General features: G+C 44.1%; 2 protein-coding genes across 2 annotated transcripts; both read left to right on the forward strand.

Moving 5' to 3' along the window:
* The first annotated feature begins 6,984 nt into the window (after nt 1-6,984).
* Nucleotides 6,985-10,062, forward strand: LOC310813851 (actin, alpha cardiac muscle 1). The gene is made up of 7 exons (XM_083682990.1): nt 6,985-7,016; nt 7,756-7,894; nt 8,121-8,445; nt 8,556-8,717; nt 8,871-9,062; nt 9,444-9,625; nt 9,738-10,062. Exons 2-7 carry the CDS (start codon nt 7,766-7,768, stop codon nt 9,879-9,881), a joined length of 1,134 nt encoding a protein of 377 aa, XP_083539116.1. The 5' UTR covers nt 6,985-7,016; nt 7,756-7,765; the 3' UTR covers nt 9,882-10,062.
* Nucleotides 10,063-11,946: 1,884 nt separating this feature from the next.
* Nucleotides 11,947-13,335, forward strand: LOC310813821 (gap junction delta-2 protein; the record flags this gene model as incomplete). The annotated part of the gene is made up of 2 exons (XM_083682951.1): nt 11,947-12,017; nt 12,495-13,335. The coding sequence occupies 2 exons, from the start codon at nt 11,947-11,949 to the stop codon at nt 13,333-13,335; spliced, it is 912 nt and encodes a 303-aa protein (XP_083539077.1).
* Between the last annotated feature and the right edge of the window lie 10,841 nt (nt 13,336-24,176).

A 24,176-nucleotide genomic window follows, 5' to 3' on the forward strand; every position in this document is an offset into this window, starting at 1 on the left:
TTTAATACGATTAAACTGCTTTAGCTTTGCCGGATGTGTGTGTTTATTTGATTGAATTGTTATTTGGCAACCGACAGTAAATGCCATTCCTGGCTGTAGTTTTTAGATATGAATTGTATCGAAACTTCCTGCATTGTCAGTGCTCCCTAACTTGCAGTAGGTGAAGGATTTGGGTTGCGTTCAAGTTCAGAAGCTCTCTACTTGTGCAAAAAAGCTCTGCAAAAACCTTGAACTGAGACCTTTTGGGTGGATTATAATATAAAGCAAGGAAAAAGGAAAACACTTACACATAAAAATGAGAATACATCCTCTCGTGTATATGCTCAGACTATACCTCCCACTATTGTATAACACAGTTTGACTACACACGAGAAGAAAATGCGGCAGCCATATGCAGATATTAGATATTCATGTATTCAAGTGTTGTGCCAACTTTTTTGAGTTTCCGTGCCTGTAATGAAGTTGTGTGTGCTATGATGAAATTCTGATGAGAGCAGATTGAAATTCTGATGAAAGATCTCACACGTGTTGATGCTCAGTGAATGTCAAAACACTCTTGAAGGCTTTCTATCTCTCTCTATCTCTCTCTCTCTCTCCTTCTTTCTCTCTGAGTGGGATGGCAGAGTATGGCTCAATCAGCGATCATAAAACTTTCACTTGACCTTAACAGTAGGTCTATTCAATAATCTACCATGCAGAACTTGAGAGAGAATGATACTTAATTCAGTAACTTTGGGGCTAGTTTAAACCTTTGTGCTTCAGCCTACCTACTCTATGACAGGTTGCCATTTTGAATAGCTTTTTGTTCCATATTTGAATGTTCAGTTACAGTGAACCTTGAGTCACCTTTCATTTGAATACAACTTTTTTCTTTTTGATCATATGACTTTCCCGTCTCGATGTATGTGATGATGTGAAGGAACGCTGTATGTGAAGGAACTGGTGTCAGTGTCGAGTGCAGATCAGGCTCAGTGAAAGCATCACCATGCATCATCATCCTGACGTTGGCCCCCAACATCACAAACACTCCAGACGTGTGTGTTTGGGTATCACCATGGAGCCAGTGACAGGCCCACCTGAAAGTCCACCCTTTCATCTCATCATTCTCCTGTGGAAGAGTGGGATGTGAGAGGCAAGACATGAAAAAGAATTCTGGTTCAAAGGAACAAGCAAAGGAACACAGGAGGCTGGTCACACAGGAGAGAGTGATGGAATATTCCAACTTCTCAAGCACGACTACTGAAAGTGAACTCTTGGAAAACTTTTCAACTCATCATGGAAATGTTTCTCGTCCAGAGTGAAAAAGAGAACATTTAAGGCTAAATAATTGAGATACCTTGCAGAGATGTGAAAGAAGCAGTGTTTTATGCAGACATCATATTTACGATTGGTACATTTAGCTATTTTGTTGTCCTGGGGACTTTATCTTCTCTTTTTGATTGACACAGTCCCTTGTCATCTACTTCAAAAATAACTCAGGTTACGATGCTAGTAAATCCCTATGAGGACTTATCCAAAACTCTCTCCAAAACACTCTTAAACTATTCAAATTTGATTCATGAATATTTCATTTTCATTCCAAAGCACTATTTAACCTAATTTTACTGACTGATATACACAGTGACAATTATAATTCTCTCACACTTGAATGATAGGTTCTAATCCTTGAAAGATTCCGTCGAAAAAAGATGGCCGCATCCAAAAATCATAGTGCAATATTTATATGAGTGCCATATGAAACCTAGTTAGATAGTTGTTTTTTTGTCAGCCCAACTCGGCTCCCAAACGGCCTTGGGCAGGAACAACTTGCCAAAAGTTGCCTGATTTTAATTTCAGGTTTTTTTCCCTTTTTCCTCCCAGAAGTCTTGGCAGAGGATGCAGCCCTAGCTTGGCTGGGGGAGGCAAGGCTGGGGGAGGCAAGGCGTGGAAGCCAAGCTGACAGTACCATGCTGAGAGGATGCACGTGAGAGTGAAGAGGGGAGAGAGGGAGATGGGGAGAGAGAGGAGAGGCAGGTCTAGTGAATATTTTATTTGGGTTTGAGATTGGGAATGGAAAAAGGCCGCTTCGCCTCCCTGTGAGGGAATCTGGCAGGCTCAGAGAAATATGTCGGACTCAGGATCCAATTAACCCCATACTGCTTTGTAATTTCACCCCTCACACACATACAGTCCACATACATGCACACGCAGCACATACACACGCACGCGCACACACACACACACACACACACGCTCCTGTATTGCTAGCTAAGGGAATGTCAAAGTTCGACCTTTCAAAGGGGAGTAGAGAGTGTATGGTGAGAGTGAGGGAGCCATGGGAACAGAGAGTGTGTAATAATCGGTGGCTGTATTGCACACAGCAATTCTAAGTGGGGTCTGCTTGTGTTGCTTGCTTGCTTGTATGTATGTATATATGTAGGTAGGTAGGTATGTAGGTAGGTAGGTATGTACAGTATATAGGTAGGTAGACATTGTGTGTGTGTGTGTGTGTGTGTGTGTGTGTGTGTGTGTGTGTGTGTGTGTGTGTGTGTGTGTTGGTAAAGGCTGGTAAAGGCTGGTACTCCGAGCTTCACCCTTAGGTTAATTCATATATAGCGATTACATGTTAATGACAATCCCACTGAAAAAATAATATACTATCCCTTTTTAGATTACTGTGGTGTTAGTATCTACATGTATTTTTATGTTAATTTCAGAGTGGTTCTCATCATGTAAAGTGCATCTCATTTCATATTGTAATGCAATGTTGTTGTTGTAGGTAGGTAGATAGGTATGTAGGTGGGTGGGTTTGTAGGTAGGTAGGTATGTAGGTAGGTATGCAGATAGGTAGGTATGTACGTAGGTAGGTAGGTAGGTAGGTAGGTAGGTATGTAGGTTGGGAGGTAGGTTGGGAGGTAGATAGGTAGATAGGTAGGTAGGTAGGTAGGTAGGTAGGTATGTAGGTTGGGAGGTAGATAGGTAGATAGGTAGGTAGGTAGGTAGGTAGGTAAGTAGGTATGTATGTATGTAGGTAGGTAGGCAGGTAGGTATGTATGTAGGTAGATAGGTATGTAGGTAGGTAGGCAGGTAGGTATGTATGTAGGTAGATAGGTATGTAGGTAGGTAGGTATGTAGGTATGTATCTATGTTGGTATCTATGTTGGTATAGTAAATCAGATGTAAACCTGTGTTATGTCGTATTCATGTGGGTGAATATGTGTGTTGCTTAAGTATGTATGTTGAGTGTGTCTACGTTCTGTTGTGTGCATGAATAGGAAAGAGAAAGAGAGACATTCTCTTGAAGCTTCAGCGTGTGTGTGTGTGTGTGTGTGTGTGTGTGTGTGTGTGTGTGTGTGTGTGTGTGTGTGTGTGTTGTTCCAACCCAAAGGGTTTTTTTGACTTGGCATTTACACAGCTCTGGCCAGGCAGGATGTGTTTTCTGTTGCAATGTGTGTTCCTCTCCCATATCCTCTCCTGTCAGTGCTTTTCACCAAGGGGCTAAATCTGCCCCTACTGCTGCTGAGGCTGAGGGCATCTGACTCACATATGTAATGTACATATGCGCACTGTACATGTACTGTACACACACCAATGAATGTTAGCTATGGGTTAAATTCCGGACAGCACGGGTTTACAAAACACGAAGCATGTCAGGCTGTGAGTGTGTTAACACACATAACACACGTTATGGAAATGACTTCAGAATGATCCCACGATACACTCAGTCTGTTCCGTATTGCATTTTCCTTGGCCTGCTTTTGACTTGCTCTTTGAATACAGATGCTATGGATGGATGCTATGGATGGATGCTGGGTTCTTTAATCATGAATGAAGAGGATTTGCTTTTTGTTTTTGTGGACTGAACTTTCGGTGCTGATATTGTCTCATCTCTCTCTGTCTGTCCAATGACCGATACATGAGTGAGAGTCACTGAATCCAGTTTTGTCTTGAGGCAATGTTTTTGACAAGTCATACACTTCTGACATTTATGCAAATGCTGTTGAGTTATTCATTCCAGTTCTCTGCTTATTCCTGCTATCGTAATGCATTACTCAAAACTATTTCCTCATGAGCTTGGTACATGTTCAGAAATGGGTGATTCAGATTGACCAGAAAGACCACGTAGGAAGTGATACATGTCGCTGGAAAAGGCTGGTAAAGGCTGGAAAAGGTTGGTAAAGGTTGGTAAATGTGGGTAAAGGCTGGTAAAGGTTGGTAAAGGCTGGTAAAGGTTGGTAAATGCTGGTAAAGGCTGGTAAAGGTTGGTAAAGGTTGGTAAATGCTGGTAAAGGCTGGTAAAGGCTGGTAAAGGTTGGTAAATGCTGGTAAAGGTTGGTAAAGGTTGGTAAATGCTGGTAAAGGTTGGTAAAGGTTGGTAAATGCTGGTAAAGGCTGGTAAAGGTTGGTAAATGCTGGTAAAGACTGGTAAAGGTTGGTAAATGTGGGTAAAGGCTGGTAAAGGCTGGTAAAGGTTGGTACTCCTATAGCCTGGTCAAGCTATAGCTTCACCCTTAGGTTAATTCATATATAGCGATTACATGTTAATGACAATCCCACTGAAAAAATAATATACTATCCCTTTTTAGATTACTGTGGTGTTAGTATCTACATGTACTTTTATGTTAATTTCAGAGTGGTTCTCATCATGTAAAGTGCATCTCATTTCATATTGTTATGCAATGTTGTTTTATATAATGAACTTGAACTTGAACTGTTTTTCCGTTCATAGTTAATGGGCCAAATACTCTTTGCTGCACAATTTCTCTGTACAGCAATATGTTTCATGTCCTCTTTCTGCTGTGACCTCACAATGGCCCCCGTGGCTTGCCATGGGCGTTGTGATGGAAAGTACAACATGCTTTCATAGCATTATGTATTGAACCGGTTTTGATTAACGGTTGAAATCCTCCAGACAAAACACAGTAAAACGACATCGCGCAAAGCCAAGCATAATACAAATGGCATCCCTCAGGGTTTCCAATGAAGGTTTCGCATTGGTTTCTGTTCATTATCTAGAATTCCTATTGAAAATCAATCAGATGACTTTTGCTCGACGGTTTTGGCCCTATAATCCGGATTCAATCCTAAATGATGTCCCCTCCCGCCCCAGGGGGTGCGTGATTAAGGAGATGATGTGGAGAATATGATAGTGTCATGGGTGTTTAACCTCAGGGCGATTATTAAGATGTGAACATTACAGATTGGGGGATATTGAGGCAGCTTCCTAGCTTCTCTTCCTGTCCTCCTGTCACTGCAGTGAGTCTTTCACACCTTTGGGCGCTCAAAGTATACAATCCTCCCAACTCACCGCTCCGAGGCTTAGGCTTAGTCTTCTCTGTGCTTTTTGGACTACAATGACAATCCCCCTAGACAGAGCATATAGGTACATCGTGTTCATAACATAATTTTTTTCGACAGTATTTGAATACTGGGGCACAATTACGCTGAAAGCAGGCATAGCCTAAGCCTAACGTTCATTATGTAAGACTAAAACAAAGAGTGGGAGTCAGGGTTATGGCTAGGGGTCGGGTGGCATGAATATGATTCATGGCTCGTTTTGCCCTTTTGTGTCTTCCTCCTTGTGGTTGACCTGTCTGTTGCTCTCAGCCAATGTTATTTTAAACCTTTTGCAAATTGCTCTGTCTCTCTTTGTTCCTGGACATAAGTAGCCTAGCCTAATGTCATGTCTTCTTCTCATTGAGAATTGTTGGTGTTATTTCTTATTGTTCTGATATTGGACACAACAGACATGTTGAGATTATTTAATATGTATTTATTTATTGAGATCATTTTATCATTGTATTGGTCTATAACGCCCTACAGATATAAATAACATGACTGAAATAATCAAGTGATTAAATACAAAATGATGCCTCTGAATGAGTTATATGTTTGCATATATCATAGCTATCAATAAAATAAAATGCTCTTTTGAAAAATGAATTACTCAATCAGATTAGACAATTCATTATGGTTATGGAAAGTTATTGATTTATGCAAATCGAATAACAGAAATGCATGAGTTTCTAGATTGAAATATCTCCTCATTAGGCATGACAGGCTTAACATTTTCTGAAATGATGTTAAGACTGAATATATCACTTGTTCTCAGAAACAGTCATTAGTCAGACATATGAAGAAAATCGGGTTAGGAGAACGTCACAATAATTTTTCGCTGCAATGGGTGGCCTCCCTGCTGAGATAGACGCTAAAATGGTCGGGTTTGGAATTTCTATTCCGACTAGTGACAAGCAGCTGGTGTCGCCAGCTGTGGACACAAGTGGTCTCCCCATTTGTTATTGCACCGGGCGCTCCATCTCACTGGCTATTGTCTTAGGAGGCCTTGCCATGATACGTTCCTTCCCAAACAAGATGGAAGAAATGGAAGTTATAAATGTACATTCAAAATTATGGGTTTACAAAAGGTGGTGAATTCCATCAAACTTCGAATCAAGCCATTTGAATTTAGAATAGGCCTACTGTAATAATAATACTAATAATACTACTACTACTACTACTACTACTAATAATAATAATAATGCATGCGTAATATAGCTCACTGGCCACACGATCCCTTTCACTGGCCAACAACCGACTATCGGGGAGAAGATGCAGGAGGCATCTCCAACTTCCGAGTTGTCTTATTATTATAGTTGTCTTATACTTCCGAGTTGTCTTATATTATTTTAGTTTGTCCTCCAAACTGGTATTTGACATCTGCTGGGAATGGACTGGTGGTATAGCCTATTGTCCTGTTGACCCGCATTGTCTCTCTGCCCTTTTCTCCTCCCTACATGGGCCGCGGGCACGGATGCGTCGCGCGGGACTCCCCTCTCTCTCATCATTCCATTAATGGCCTCGCGGTTCTCAATGGCGCTAGGGGCTACCAAATAAGGAGAATGTGGCGTGGCGCACTTCACCGCCCCACCCCGGGGGCTCGCGGCCGCACAGACACTTGTCAGAGTATAAATTGGCGCGTCCTCAGTGTTTTCTACCCCCTGGTTAACTCTCAAGGTCCGGCGCACGGTGCTGATCTGGTGAGTAGTGTCCTAGCCTGTAGTTTACAAACTTCAGCGAAGTCAAAGAACATCAAATGGAATAACCCCGAGGAAGAGGACTGAAGTGTGCTGCTGACACCACTGACAGGATTCTCACTGGAATGCTCTCACCCGCAACTAACCGACTGGCTTCCCCTAACTGGAACCGCGTAAAAGACTGGCTACACATATTACATATGATTATTCATTCGACACTAATTCAAAGTTGTTAGACTTTCATAACTTTTTAACTTTTAACGTTTTTGGAAAGTTCAGTTACTTTTTTATGGTGGAGCTTGCACAGATTGCGGATTACAGATGACAAATGGTGTGCCAACTAACACATTATGATTAGGCCTACAATATACGTACCATCAGGCCTATTATAGCAAGTTATAGCAAGGCAAAGTGAGCATGAAGCATACTAACTAAGCATTATAACACCAAACATTCAACTGGTTCTTATATTTTAAATTACTTCCAATCTAACCCACAACCTAATACCTAATTTAAATCCATCCGTCTTAAAGAAGGATGGAATTGAATGAAGTATTACGTTTTTAGTCAGATTAAAATAAATGCATTTCAAAGTATTTTGGTCAGGAAGAACCAACCTTTTGTCATGGGTTTGAGTTGAATTAGCCTTGCCTTTATGGTAAGTTTTCTCCATGAACAGTCTGAATCTACTTTTTGCCTAAAGTGTTTGTGTCGGTGTTCTACATGTGTGTGACAACATCAGAGCTGACACCATGTGCGACGACGAGGAGACTACTGCTCTGGTGTGTGATAACGGCTCCGGTCTCGTGAAGGCTGGATTCGCCGGAGATGACGCACCGCGCGCTGTCTTCCCATCCATCGTTGGTCGCCCACGTCACCAGGTAGAGTAAACGCTACCTAGGCTTCGGAGACTGTTTCAAAACAAAGACCGAGATAAATCGAGGTGGATTGTTGATCCGTGTCTGTCATATCACAACATCCCCTAGGCAATAGCCTCATTTTTCGATCGTATGTTAATGTGCTTGCCATGCGCAAAGGCCATATTGAGGCATATGATGCCGCTGGTACAATATTGATTTTAAATGAGCTGTCCTTGTGCTTTCCCAGGGCGTCATGGTGGGTATGGGTCAGAAGGATTCCTACGTTGGTGACGAGGCTCAGAGCAAGAGGGGCATCCTGACCCTGAAGTACCCCATCGAGCACGGCATCATCACCAACTGGGACGATATGGAGAAGATCTGGCACCACACCTTCTATAACGAGCTGCGTGTGGCCCCCGAGGAGCACCCCACCCTGCTCACTGAAGCCCCCCTGAACCCCAAGGCCAACAGAGAGAAGATGACCCAGATAATGTTCGAGACCTTCAACGTCCCCGCCATGTACGTGGCCATCCAGGCCGTGCTGTCCCTCTACGCTTCTGGCCGTACCACAGGTAGGAAACATGAGAAGAAAGAATATTAAGAGAGAGAGATGAGAGAGTTGAGAGAGAACCTGAGTATAACTGAGACGTCTTGCATTAATAATATATTTCATCTCTCGTAGGTATTGTGCTGGACTCTGGTGATGGTGTAACCCACAACGTCCCCATTTATGAGGGCTACGCTCTGCCCCACGCGATCATGCGTCTGGATCTGGCCGGTCGTGATCTCACAGACTACCTCATGAAGATCCTGACTGAGCGTGGCTACTCATTCGTCACCACCGGTACGCACGGGAAATTAACAAGATAATGCATGGAGTTGTTGTAAACGATTATTAGGGCCTACATGATTAGGACATGTGGCAAAAGTTATCTATTTATTTTTATTCAACAACAAAAAAAACAATAACAGCCACATAACATTCAAAACCCAACAGCTGAGCGTGAGATTGTGCGGGACATCAAGGAGAAGCTCTGTTACGTGGCTCTGGACTTTGAGAATGAGATGGCCACCGCCGCCTCCTCTTCCTCCCTGGAGAAGAGCTACGAGCTGCCCGACGGACAGGTCATCACGATCGGCAACGAGCGTTTCCGCTGCCCTGAGACCCTCTTCCAGCCATCATTCATCGGTGCGTAAAAAAAAAAAAAAAAAAAAAAACATAATCTCCTCCCCAGCATTGACATTACGCAATCCGCGCTGTTGTCTTAGGTTATTTTAGGTCGAGATAATCTAAAATGCTTGTAGATTCATTTGACTTCGTTAAACTGAGTCGGAAAACTGTGCGCAGGCCAGTCAGGCGTCTTTACCACACGCCTGTTGACAGCCACGCGCCTCTACAGTATGTGAGCGCGCAGCTGCTAGGGAGCTGTCCAGTTCAGCACCTGTTCAACGAGCGAGCTGTCAACGCGCACGGCCACCTGTTTTAACAGTTGACGGTTATATCTCTTTGTAGTTCTCTGTGGAGGGTGATGCAGATTGAAAAAATAACTCCACGGTCCCTTGTTCATAGGTATGGAATCTGCTGGCATTCACGAAACTACCTACAACAGCATCATGAAGTGCGACATTGATATCCGTAAAGACCTGTACGCCAACAACGTCCTGTCCGGAGGCACCACAATGTACCCTGGTATCGCTGACCGTATGCAGAAGGAGATCACCGCTCTGGCCCCCAGCACCATGAAGATCAAGGTAAACTTTGATTCATTTCGCTATATTTTTCATGGTTATCACGCTTTTTTTATGGATATGTGCATTAGGTCTAGAAGGCAACTAACTAATGATGATGTCACTTTGTTTCTAGATCATCGCTCCCCCTGAGAGGAAATACTCTGTCTGGATCGGCGGCTCCATCCTGGCCTCTCTGTCCACCTTCCAACAGATGTGGATCAGCAAGCAGGAGTATGACGAGGCAGGTCCCTCCATCGTCCACCGGAAGTGTTTCTAAACGCCATCCCACCGCGACCTCCTCCTCTCCACTATTACCTCCGTCTGTGCAAGCTCAATTTACGACCCCGGCACAGACCCAGGGCCAAGGCAGCCTTTCATGTATTGTCGTCATTGAACAGTTTGTTTACACTCAAGTGCAATTTATATGTGGATATGTATAGGTTTATAAATAAACAAGACCCGGGACAAAATACACTTCTGTGCGTCTCATTGTAGGCCTACTCTCTGCGTCATACACTCCAGTCATTTCTATATCGGGGCACGTTTTTAGAGGTCAGTGATAAATCACACTAGGGTTTCTTAGTCACTATACAGCTCATAGCTTGTTCTATATACGCATGTCAATGACAAAGGTGTCAGGAATACTTGTGTAGACCGAATGGGGGAACAAGCGGTAAACATGACGGTAATGAAATCAGTGTGCACGGTGTGTGTTCCGGTAGGCTACAGGGAGAGCATGCCTGTTACATCACGTGATTATTCAGAGGAAGGAAGGTTATACAAGATTTGAATTGAGGTTATAAAAGATTATTGAGAGGAGATAAGCCATCTTATGATAAATAAACCGCGGTCTTTCATTCAGTGATAACATCCTCACGTGATCTCTAATCCACGCACCTGAGAACAGGTAGCCTAGTAAGTACTTTGGCAGTGACTACATATTTGGCCCACAGCCTAGCAGCTGTTACAAAGTCAACGATCAAAATGCCAGTCGAGCCTCATCTGATCAGCCAATATTAGCCAAATAAAATCATAAATACAAAACACTAGACTATTCTTCTAAGCCATGACATGTAGGCCTAGGGTAAATCCTAATAAGGTTTGGACTTTTTATTAATTAATACATTCTTCGGAACAAATCTAATGAATGTTTGATTTAATCGATTATTATGATATGATATTATGCTGTGTTTAAAATGATCTGATTAATCATTAGCAAATTGTATATAGCCTATAGTCTTTTAAAAAAGTGTCTTAATCACTATATAGTCCAATATCAAGTCATGCGCACACGCCCCCTACCCTGTAGTTGAGTCGATCATATATAAGGGCGAAACACAGGGCGGAGCCAGATATTTTGTTTCTATTTTTAAACCCTCCACACAGGCAGCCTCGTAAAGCGATTAGCAACTCGGATGGTACTTTCTCTTACTCACTGGGTATCCTCCGCATTGGCTTCGCCCGCGGAGGAGAGAACATAGCTTTAGTCGGCCTAGCCTTTGAGATCCGGGATCCCACCGGCACTCAAGGACATCTGTTTGATGGCAGGCACATTGTCCCAATTACAGTGACATTTAAAGCAACAAGTACCTGACTTAAAAATCGCCCCGGAAAAAAAGAGTCAGAGGACGCCATAGCCTACCCCCTTGACCCGTGGACTTAGGACACGGCGCATTCACGAATCACAAGCCGTCTACTCCCATGACTTAATTTCGCCCTCAGCGTACGACCCGGCACAATCATTTTATGTGCTTCAAAACGATAGAAACACCCCCGCGGTGCATTGAGCTTATCACCAATCATTTTATCACAGATTAATCTTGTGTCGACTCGGCCCCGGGTTCCATTCGCCGAATATTGAAAATGAGAAATCCTGGTATTTTGGCCGCGCTCCACCAACCTGTCTGCGCGTGACGCAGGAGGAGCCTACTTAAAGGCGGATTAACGCTGGCAAGACATAAAATCCAACCTCCCTCCACACAGGCGCAGCGCGCGACCCATCAACCTGATCTGAAGATCGAAAATAGGAGGGCTTATAGTAATCAGCCCTTCAGTCTCCCAAGACAAGGAAAAGTGTGGCAGCGTCGCGCGAGCGCTCTGCAGACACAGTACACTCACTCTCACACAACACAACAACACTGCACGGCGCGCGCAAGAGAGAGAGAGAGAGAAAGAGAGCGAGAGGGGGGACAGCTGCAGCTCGTGATCAATGCATTTGCCAGATAAAATCGGACCCTCTGGAGAGTGACAACGAGAAAAAAAAATTACGGGGAAATTATCAAGGTTTCGCAGGAATTCGTGTAGAGTGCCCGTGTGCCCTCGTCTTCTCCGGATGAACAGAAATGGGGGAATGGACCATACTAGAGAGGCTCCTGGAGGCTGCTGTCCAGCAGCACTCTACTATGATAGGAAGGTAAGAGAACAAGTCAACTGTAATTGCAATAACTAAAGAAATGCACGTTTTAATGGCAGCTGTTGGGGCTAGAACGGTGTTTGTATCGTGTACTAAGAGAGAAGCAGAGACCGGGCAATATCGTCTGCTTAGGCTACTTGAGTAGGCTATTGGCGAAATAAACGCAAGAAAACATGTGAAAACATAGATACATGTCGAGGAATCAATAATTCACAAAAAGAAAATATCTGTTGCAATCGTACACTGACACAAATAATGCACAAAGCATCCCAAACCCGTGCTGAAAGCCAGCATAGCGTGATCAAAGACAGCGCTCGGGTTCAGCACTGGACAGCTCTCAAACACGCGCTCGGCTATAAGACTGTGCCAATCTCAAGCAACGCTGCATACATTTACAATAAATTAACGTCAATAACAGACCATATATTCATACACTGCTTGTTTGTTTGTTTGTTTGTTTGTTTGTTTGTTTTTTAGGATCCTATTAACTGTGGTGGTGATCTTCCGGATTCTAATCGTAGCAATAGTTGGAGAGACCGTCTATGATGACGAGCAGACCATGTTTGTTTGCAACACCCTCCAGCCAGGCTGCAACCAAGCCTGCTACGACAAGGCATTCCCAATCTCACACATTAGATATTGGGTTTTTCAGATCATTATGGTCTGTACCCCGAGTCTTTGTTTCATTACCTACTCGGTGCATCAATCGGCCAAGCAAAAGGAGCGACGATACTCCACCGTCTTTCTGTCGCTGGATAGGGATGATTCAATGAAACGAGACGACAGCAAAAAGATTAAAAACACAATTGTGAATGGAGTACTTCAGAACACAGAGAACTCCACCAAGGAAGCCGAACCCGACTGTTTGGAAGTCAAAGAGATCCCCAATTCAGCCATGAGAACTACTAAGTCCAAAATGAGGCGACAAGAGGGCATCTCAAGATTTTACATCATTCAAGTGGTTTTCAGAAACGCGCTGGAAATAGGCTTTTTAGTGGGTCAATATTTCTTGTACGGATTCAACGTCCCGTCGGTGTACGAATGTGATCGATACCCCTGCATAAAAGATGTCGAGTGCTACGTTTCCAGACCAACGGAGAAGACCGTGTTTCTAGTCTTCATGTTTGCGGTCAGTGGGTTTTGTGTGGTGCTGAATCTGGCAGAACTCAATCATTTGGGGTGGAGGAAAATCAAAACGGCCGTGCGAGGTGTGCAGGCGAGGCGGAAGTCCATTTATGAAATCAGAAATAAGGACTTGCCCCGAATGAGTGTGCCTAATTTCGGTCGCACTCAATCCAGTGACTCTGCTTATGTGTAGCACATGGAGAGAGTTGCAAGTGGGACAATAATGTGCATTGTGTAAAGATTCAACCATGATGGACGGGATGGACAGCTCCTCACGTCTGATCCGTTTCATGACTTAAAAGAGTGGGCAGATTTTTGATTTGTTTGTCTTTTAAGAACTTCAATGGCAAGCGTGGATTACACGTTTGTTTACTTATTTATTATACTGCACTGATGCAACTTTTTAGTAACGTTTATACTCTGTAAAGCGCTAAACAGAGATCATGTTGAAGTGTTCACGTATTTACTCTTTGTGGGCTGTTCTACTGTACTTGAAGAGAGTAAATGCAAATTGCACTAAGAGGTGAACACCGGGAGCCAAACCTAACTCGATATGTGCTATTGACGGTGTTTTTAAACATTTTCCACCGATTTTTAACACCAACCTATTTAAGCGACACCATACACACCGGTTGACTATGTTCGAGGATAAACCTCTATCCTCCAGATTTATATATGCATATATATATATAAATCAATTTTGACTATGGAACGACCTAGTTGAAATACATTAGCATCATTCATGTTTTTGTTGCCTGTGTTGCACCACTGACCTTAACGTATGTAATCATTCCATTGCTATATAGCTGACTTGCAAAACAGTATCTGGTGGATTTGCTGCAAACGCTAACGTCTGTGACTTCCTTAATTTATAACACACCAAAGCGCCCACTGCTTTCATTTGTGAAAAGTGTTTTCTTGCTTTCGTGTAATCAAGTGCCATACTTGTACATAAACATAATATATGTATACATATAAATATATAAATATATAATATTCATCATGAAAGCTAATTCCCTGCTTGGATTATGCTAAATGCCGCCCAATTTTCTTTGCTTTAACTGTATTTGTTGTGATTTAAATGAAAAAGGATATATGACATTTTCTCTATTTCTCTTTTTATTTTGCAAATGACTGGAAAATAAATAATGTGCTAGTCTTTTTTATATACATGAAGGAAAATGTCTCTCCACAATCAGAATTGATCTAAACTCAAAACAGCACAAATTGACATTTTTGACAAACAAAGAATGGGCAATAAATATCTGCTCTGGTGCTACAGTTTTTCATAGAATGGTTTTCAATGTAACCAAAACGAACCAGAAAAAAAATAACATCTTTTTCTGTCCAAAATAAAAGTGGGATTCATGTACACCAGAAACGTGTGAGGTGCAATACTTTCTCTCTGTAAGCTTCAGTGGAATGTCATGTTACAGCAGGGGCTCTGTCAGACCTTTTGCTTGGTGCAGTGAAAATGGAAGCCACACCCACCCTGGTCCTCCCCTGAAGGAGAGAGGTCCCCCAGAGGGGAGCCACCTTTTGATTTAAATCTCATCAGTGTCTCTTAAGATGTGGGTGTAATTCATTTACAAGGGGATGCTTCCATGACAGACATCAATACAGTATGTTTCTTAACAGAGTGGTCGAAGGGGGGGTCCTTTAGCTGTATGTGAACTGCATTCTAACACAATGACTGTCCCAGGCCCCAGCTGACCTGGCCTGTATCCTACATCTGCATAGTTTCACTGTGATTGTGACCTTGAGAAGAAGAAGCAGTACTGGACAGACACACTGTACACACACCTGGGTGTCGTCTATGTCTTGTAGAACTTGGCCATTTGCCTTTTCTGTCTTCCCTCGGGCCCTTCTTCCCTCGTTAGGAGGAAGAGTGCAAGGGTGCGGCTGCGGCTCAAGGGAAACTCGTGTGCTCTTCCTGAAGGTCACCAAGAAGAAGGGAAGGGTGAAAAAAGAGAAAGTGCTGAACTGTATGCCCTCACTCCAGGGAAAAAGAGAGAGAGAGAGAGAGAGAGAAAGAGAGAGAGAGAGGTTTGGGGCTGACCAGGGCGGGTGGTCCGGGGGTGGGCAGGATGCTAGATGCTGGCTCTGCCAGGATGACTAGGCAAAGCCCGGAGAAATCGAAGAGCAGCGCACGGACACATCCATCTCAAACTCAGCAGGGACGTGAAATTTCTCCGTAAACCGAGAACTTCAAGAAAAAAAGAAGGAAGAAGTGCAGTTTGTCTGCTTGCCCTGATGCAATGCAGTGCTTGTCTTTTTTTCTCCCTCCCTCTCCATTGCTCTCCCTCCCTCTCCATCTCTCGTTTTCTCTTCCCTCCCTCCCTCCCTCCATATCTTTCTTTCTATCTCAACTGTTTTCTGTTTACAAATATCAAGGGTGCTCTTTCACTGAGAACAGGTAAGCAGCTAAATGAGATATTGTAATTCAGTAAAGGATCCTACTGTACAAACAAAGGATTTATTGTTTGGACTGTACATTGCTGCACCTGTACTGTGCATTGGTGATGTACCACGGGGCCCCTTACTCTGATGCTGTACTACGAGTGGTTTCCCTTCAGTACTCATCCTGGTATTTTCACTACGGCTACTTCTAAATGCCAAAATTATTGGGTTATGTATGAATGCAATTATGCATGCTGTTCTGCATTTCTCATCATGTGAGCGTTTGAGGGCTTGGTTTAATATGACATGGTACCTGTGCTGCTGTGGCCTTTGTGCTCACAAGAGCAGGGCTCAGAGGAAGAGAGGGAGGGAGGGAGAGAGGGAGGGAGAGAGAGAGAGAGAGAGAGAGAGAGAGAGCGAGGTATGTCTAATGTAACCAACTCCCCTCCTGGCTCAGGTTGTGTGTGTCCTAAACAAGAAAGCTGATAAAGAAAGAGAGATCACATTCATTCAAGGACCCCAACATTTATCTTGTAGTTCAGCCCACCTTGACAACAGCAGATAAATCTGGGTAGGAGTTCCGGAGCTATTTCAAGAATACAAGACAATTGTTTAGGAACACCACCAATTTCAACTGATTGCAGGTGCTTAAAACACAGGCAGGGAGTTTTTACAGGATCATTTTAGCCCTTAATCTCTCTCATTTCTCTCAGAGTGTCGGACTACACAAACACACCTGGATTAGTGGAATCTTTTCCCTGGGAATAATAAAATAGTGTGTGAGAGAGATAGGGCAGTCTTCTCATAAAAGAAAAGCTTATTTTACGAGCAATGACGGCAGCAATGCAATTTCATCTTCCTCATTTTACATCTTATTAAGGGCCTGGCAGTGAAAACACACTGGGTACTGTAAGAAATCAACACCAAGCCTTCAACCTGTTTCCTTTTTTTCCTTCTACATGAGCTGGTTTAGTATAGCAGAATGAATTTTATGTTAAAAGAAGAGCTATGTATTAAATCCACATTCTCATTGAGATGAGAATATACTGTATTTATCAAGGGTTTTGCTGTCATTTTTTTCCACTTCTGTTTTCTTACTTTCCTTCAGTCTCACAGGGAGAGATGATCTTTACGACAGCCGTGTAAAAAACTCAGAGCTACTTCTTTTCAAATGGTGAATCTTTTTTTTTCTCTCTCTCTCTCTCTCTCTCTCTCCCTCCTTGCTGTCTTGAAATATGAAGTCAAGTGCTACAGTACACCCTAAGACGATTTCCTCAAGGCCACTGGCTCAGTCCTGATATTCAACAACAGCTCACTCCAATATTCGGACACTGTATCATCAAGAACACAACAGAGAATTTCCCTGTGTGAAACGCAGCAGAGCCAAATACACAAACACTGCTTCCCACTGTGAATGCTGTGTGCAATCGCGTCCTTTTCAAAATGACAAGACATTTGAACAGAAGACAGGGACACCCGGGGACACGCTCCAACACCACACATACAGTAATTAGAATTGAATGAATTAGTAATCACTGCTAGTTAATTAATTGATACATTCATGAACACAGCAACATGAACTGTACTCAATTGGCACCGTTTATTATGCCTACAGTTAGAAGAGGTTCTTCCTTCCTCGCCCCAGTTGAATCCATTGACAGTTCAGTTCCAGGTCATAGTCCATTTACAAGCCCGTGCCCCAGGGAAACGGTGGTTTCCAGAGTGTAATACCAGTGGTGCATTATCTCTGGTCTCTGAGTCAGTGGGATACATACAAGAAGACGCATGTGAGATGCTTCATACACTGAGCCAGAACTGTTACATAAAATATCACGTACACAGGACAATAACATGTATGTCATGTAAACTCACTAACACGCACGCACACACGCACACACGCAGTAGTGTGTAAATATGTTGTCTTATGATGCAGGTAATATTGTAACCTGATAGTTACGTGCTCCAAATGTCACAAGACAGACAAAAGATGAGGTTAGTTTCCTGGGTTGACATCGGAAGGACAATGGGAAGTAGTGAGTAATATGGCTGGGCGGTAACTGCTTTATTTACGGTTCTCCATGGCAGGGACCTTACATCACACTGTCTCTCCTGGATGAAGACGTGGGAGGTTGAGGTTTGAACACTAAAAAGTAGTCTACGAAGTAATACTGATAGGGAAAAGCTTGTGAGGTCATTCGACCAGCTCAGACTTCATGTTTGTGGCAGTCACCAAGCATTATATTTCACCTACATATCTTACGTATATATCTTTACTTACATGTTTTACTCCAAATAGACCGACAAAATAGACCGACAATGAGAAAGCTTTGTTATGTCTGGTTTTCAAGCCAAAACATGTGAGATCACAACAGCACTCTGACCTGAGAGCGAACTCCACTCTCCTACACTCTCCTCTTCCCTGAGAACCATGTCCACCCATTTTCCCTTCTTTTAGCAATCTGAAAGGAGAAGAGTTGCTTCAGGGTAGCAAGGCTTTAATTCTGCCTTTTGCACAGATTACTGCTTGAAAGGGGAAAGCAAACAGAAGAATAACTCTGAAAGTGGGTCTTTTGATCCACAGAGCCAGAAGCTATGAAATTAGCCTGGTTACCATAGCACATATGCTCACAGCGCATGGCATAAGGAGATATGACTGTCAGTGGGACTTTGAAGGTTGTGACAGACTGTGATGTAAAGTTGATTCACTTACTTTCAAAATGTACTTATTGTCATTTTGGATAAAAGCATCTGCTAAACAACTCAAATGTAAATGTAATGTAATGTCACATTCACTGAATATAAAAAATAAATAAAATAATGTTTGTTTCAATGGACACTAAGGCCGAGTTTCACTCACGGGCTGCCTCGGGGGGGGGGGGGGGGGGGGTTCTCCTAGTTTCTCTGCTGTAGTTAGCTAGTTAACTCTGTCTCCCTGTTCAGCCCTGGTCCCTGGAGGTAGTGAGGTGGGGTGAGGTGGGGTGAGGTTCATGTAAGGAGAACAGTCTCACACCACACGGCCTGCTGCTGTGATCTAAGTGCAGGGAGCCTGTCCTCAGACAACTTCCCCCTCTAATGAAAGCCTCAAAGCGTGGAGGAGCCGAGGGGACCTGTCACATGTAACAGACAGGCCCCTGTACACAGGGATTTGGTGGCTGAGCCATGGTCAACAATCAGGGCTGAGAACGATGGAAGGTGAGGCCCAGATTAAGCCCTGATTCATTTTTTAATATCACCCCTGGATTATGACATTTTTGTGGATTATGATTAGATTTGTCACCCTGTATGCAGGTCATGGTGGAACAGGTTGCACCATCACGAGGCCACGCAAACCAAAACCTGATGCAATCATCCTCCGTTATCACAAAATGACAGATATTCCTTTTCATATCAGTTCGTATGTGTTTGAGTGAAGAAGAATTCAAGAAGTCAAGAAGAATTCTCATGTCTACTCCACTACTTTCTAGTGTTACTCAATAGTGAGGACACAGCATCGTATGCAAAACCAGCCTATGCTACGTTATTATAGCATAGTGCACCAACTTTGCAAGGGAGAGCAGTTTGTCATTTATGGACAGTTCTCACTGCAGAAAAGCAAACCGGCTCATTAATGATTTCCTTTTGTGTTTAATTTTCCACCTGACACCCTATCCTGCCTCCTCCACCCCTCTCCTCTCCCCTCCCCTCCTCTCCCCTCCTCTCCCCTCCCCTCCTCTCCCCTCCTCTCCTCTCCACCCCTCTCCTCTCCTCTCCTCTCCTCTCCTCTCCTCTCCTCTCCTCTCCTCTCCCCTCCCCTGTGGCAGGTAAAGCAGATGCCCATGGCTGCATAGCCCATCGACCCTGATAAATGTTTGAGTTCCGCACCATTTGGCAGCCAATAAAAATCAGTGGCAGGGCGAGGCTTAATCAGTCACAGAGGTGGGACCAGAGAGAGAGAGAGAGAGCTACCACTCTCACTAAGACTGAACACAGGGTACTGACCACTGCAGCTGAGAGGGAATATGCTGCATGTTGTCTGGACTTATATTTGTACGGAGCGAGGTTAGAAGGTTAGAAGACACATGAACTACCGGAAGGAACTGAGAGTTTCCATATTGAGCAGCCATATTGCATGAGGCTGACAGAGACACATGGAGAAACCCTATTACTACAGTATGTAGGGATTCATCTGCTCGACTTCTTCTTAGCTCGACTCGTTTGGTCTAGTGGACTTTGATTTACTGGTCTCTGTTTGAACCATATACATATAACTCTCTTCTAATTCTCTATTCTCTCTGTATTCCTCTCCCTCCCTCCCTCCCTCCCGCTCTCTGATGTGTCACTCCTTTGGTGTGAATCACGTGTCGTTGTGTAAAGCCCAATAACACTGGGATGAAATTACACTTTACACAACAGGCTTTCAAGGCCATTCATTGCCAACAACATGTTGAACAATCTCATTGAGAAAGTGTGAGAGAGATTGGGAATGTGTGAGACTGCAAATACAGATCAGATCCAGAATTTTTTGTGGCAGTCTCAGAATTGTTATTCTGACTCATTTAATCAGTTTTTGTTCCATCACAGGAGGAAACATTTATTAATATCAAAACACATGTTCTCATCATTGTGTCATACCGTTCCATCTTGAAAGAATGCCTACATTCTACATTTCATCTACATTTAAAGAGGCAATCTGGGATTCAAACAACAACTAAGTGGTCTCCCCCTACCACGTTTTTTGGTAAACGGTTGAGGGATGGGGCTGAAGAAACTAATAGACGGAGTTATGGATGCATGGACTGACCATACATTAGGTTGAAATAAACGTTTTAACCATGATTTGAAGCTACAATTACAATTACATTGTTTACAAACAATGGAGTAAAACAATTATATTTTGGGTTGTTATGAGGTAAGACATTTGAACTAAACTCCCGAGGCATTTATAAGTTCTATTTTTCAAGAATCAAGGGCTGTAATATCATTAATTTAAAATGCCAGATTGCCCTTTTAAGACGTGTATTTTCATGTTATAATCTAATAGTTTATTCTAGATAGAACAGATCAGAGATTTCCATCAAAGCATCAAATCTAACAAACCTTAAGTACCTTTAGCAGCTAATTGCTGTCCATTTCCTTATCATTTGACATGGAACCCTCAGATCTCTCTGCACCACGGCCAGTTGATGCACGTGGTAGCACTAATCCACAGTGGGTGCTACAGTGTCCCCAGACAATAGCGCACGCACACACACACACACACACACACACACACACACACACACACACACACACACACACACACACGCACACAGACACAGTCACACACACACACACACACACACACACACACACCACCATACCTAGTCTGCCAGAAGAAGCCTTGTGCGGTAAGCCTCTTGAAATGTGTATGGAATTCCAGTTGATCAGAGAGGACTCAAATGAATCCGCCTAAGCGTGGTCGTGTTTTCAGACTCAGATTATGACAGTGTAAATGTGTGAGCAAGGCAAGCTTAGTTAGCACACATACACACAACACTAGGTAGGGAAGGAGTGTTGATTGCGTTCATGTCGTTGTCCTCCCCACTGACGCCTTCTCTGTCATTTGAGCCGTGAAACTAACTCTTCACTTGAATCCAATGTCAAGGATCTATTTTCCGCAGGAAAACGGAATCAAAAACACAATCGTTCAGGAGGCTGGTGGAGGTAGAAATCGGAGGTAGAAATCGGAGAAATCGGAAATACTGAGCAAATAAGAGGAAGTAGTTAACCTCGGATATGAACTGCACATCCAGTAATGTCAGCTTGATTACAGCAAGCTTTAATGAGAGGGCTGATTCTGTTAATCTGACATTAGCTCTTACAGTAAATCTACTCATCAGCTCTTCAGACCTGTCATGCATGTGACGGGGTAAAGATGAGCTTGTGACAGAGGGTTCAATTACTGGGTCATTAGCAGTCAACTCCGGAGTGGGTAGCGAGACAGAGTGCATTGTGGGATAGGCTCATGGGACAAGAAGTGTGTGCATGTGCACGTGTGTACATGTTTGTGTGCGTGTGCGTGCGTGTGTGTGTGTGAGGGGGACAGGGGGGTGCCCAGGTGGATGCTGCTGATGCAGTAGAATTCTTAAAGAAATGACTTAATGCTATTCTGGGATCAATAGGGTGCTCTCACTAACAGATGGGCCATACCTGCTGAATGGCCACTTCTCCACCACATCACTTGATTTATAGTCTCACGTTCGCATATCGCTGCACGTAATATGGCGGTCCAAAAATGTTCATCAATCAGAACGTGGCCTATTTATAGCACGCACCGGGGTGATCCCCAGGACTGTACTTGCACCAATAACAACATTTAGCAGCCTTTTCCGACTAAAATTGTCACACATTTGCATAGAAAATAATGGCTGTTGTCATAATGATCGTTTCAACACCTTGGCTGTCCTTGTTATATGTCCACCATTGTTACTGCAGTGACACATGCAGGGCATGTAGAGAGAGCTTGGCGCTGTGATTCTCCAATGAGGGTTTGGAGATTCTGGGACTTGCTCCACATCCCAACCTTAAGAGGCCCAACTGGAGGCAAGCACAGACATACACACACATACACACACACACACACACACACACACACACACACACACACACACAAACACACACACTGGCCTTAAGAGGCCCAACTGGAGGCAAGCACAGACATACACACACATACACACACATACACACACACACAAACAAACACACACACTGGCCTTAAGAGGCCCAACTGGAGGCAAGCACAGACATACACACACATACACACACATACATACACACACACACACACAAACACACACACTGGCCTTAAGAGGCCCAACTGGAGACAAGCTGGTCTTCCTCCAAACAGGGCTTTGTGGTCACATGACCGCCGAGAACAGCTGCAGAGCTCCCCTAGCCAAATCAGAATGGGGGATGTCCTCTGTAGAGCAGTGGTGGTGTGTGTGTGTGTGTTAGACACTGTGTGTGTGTGTGTGTGTGCGCATGTCTGCTTTTAGGTGCAAACCATGATTTGCAGGGATGTGTGTAACCCAAATAAAAAAAATAAAACTTTGCTCGAAATAACAGCTGTGAGATTAATTGTGTCAATGTTTCGAGTTTCTCTCACTGACATACATACACATTAACAAAAATACGCACACACACACACACACACACACACACACACACACACACACACACACACACACACACACACACACACACACACACACACACACACACACACACACACACACACACACACACACACACACACACACACACACACACACACACACACACCAACCTAATATCTGTTCTAAAACACATCTCATCTGAAAGGATCCATTCCCTCTGTCACTTCTCTATGAAGTATCCACATATTACTGGACACACAACAGAGGCACTCCTTGAATATTCAGGCTAAATTTGATTGCGTCATATGTGCAGGCATGATATGTTGCCTGTAGGATAGAAAGGAGCTCCTTATGGTCATAAGTCCTGTTTTATGACCCGCCAGGTCATTACTGGGAGTGGACTGGGCATCTTTCATTAATGTGGAAGTGACATACAGTACGCCATAAGTACATAATTAATCTCTTAGAGGGCCATGAACAGGGGGAAGCAAATCACCAACGGCAGTGGTCTCTGGGAAATTGAAAAGGACATTTTACCCAGAACTGGGACCTCCATGAACCCAGGACGGCTGCCCGGCCAATCCCAGCCCTGCGTCTGTCGTCTAATCTACAGCTCTCTGTTTCAGTCTCCCAGCAATCTGTTTCAGTCTCCCCTGTCCCCTCCCAGCCACACAGGGCAGCGGCAGGAGAACACGACCTCTCTGCTGTCACACCGGCCATATGCTCGCCTCAGTGGAGGCCGGCGGAGGTAGAAATCGGAGGACGGGCTCGCTGTTCCGCACGGAATGGAACGAGGAATGAATATCCAACAACACCATGAGGCCATCCTCCGATGTCTCCCTCCACCAGCCTCCACTGTACCAACCCTATGCTCAACCCACAACCCAATCCCCCCCCCCCCCCTCTCTCTCCCAACCTGGAATTAACGAGCGTGCTACGGTATATATGGCTCCTTTCATGGATGCCATCCCCATTCCCACCTCCACTCAATATCGCCGACGCAGCCATGGCCCATGGGACTGTAGAAGAGCTCCCATCATCTCCTTTGCCTGCCATCAGATTCCAGTTAGACGCGTGATTCATGTGCCAAATAGAAGCGTCGCTGATCCCTATCCCCCGAGCATAGACGTATAGCTCCACATGAAATGGATGTGGGGGTGGGGGGTGGGGGCGGGGGGTGGGGGTGGAGTCACAGAGGCTATCAATTGTGCCAGTGGTGGATATATATGCAAGCAGCAGCGCTAAGGTCGGGGTGGTGTGTGTGTGTGTGTGTGTGTGTGTGTGGGGTGGGGGGGGGGGGGGGGGGGGGTGCAGGAGTACACAGGGTTCTCATTCAGAGTTATCCATCAAAGCGGCTGTGGTTTGTGATTGCCTGAGCGCGTCAGAAGGTTTTAATTATGTTGTCCTTTATTCAAACGATTAATTCTGGCCCACAGTGCACTGGGGGATCCCCCCCGGGGGACGTCACACATCTGGCCAAGCCCGCCCACTTATCATCCCT

This window comes from Argentina silus (genome assembly GCF_951799395.1).
Source record: "Argentina silus genome assembly, chromosome: 13".
In the NCBI taxonomy this organism is placed as follows: domain Eukaryota; kingdom Metazoa; phylum Chordata; class Actinopteri; order Argentiniformes; family Argentinidae; genus Argentina; species Argentina silus.

Excerpts from the sequence above, each read along its gene's own strand:
- LOC310813851 (XM_083682990.1), top strand. The coding sequence starts at position 7,766 with ATGTGCGACGACGAGGAGACTACTGCTCTGGTGTGTGATAACGGCTCC. Across the intron at positions 8,718-8,870 it reads CTACTCATTCGTCACCACCG|CTGAGCGTGAGATTGTGCGG; the intron begins GTACGCACGGGA and ends AAAACCCAACAG. Across the intron at positions 9,063-9,443 it reads CTTCCAGCCATCATTCATCG|GTATGGAATCTGCTGGCATT; the intron begins GTGCGTAAAAAA and ends CCTTGTTCATAG.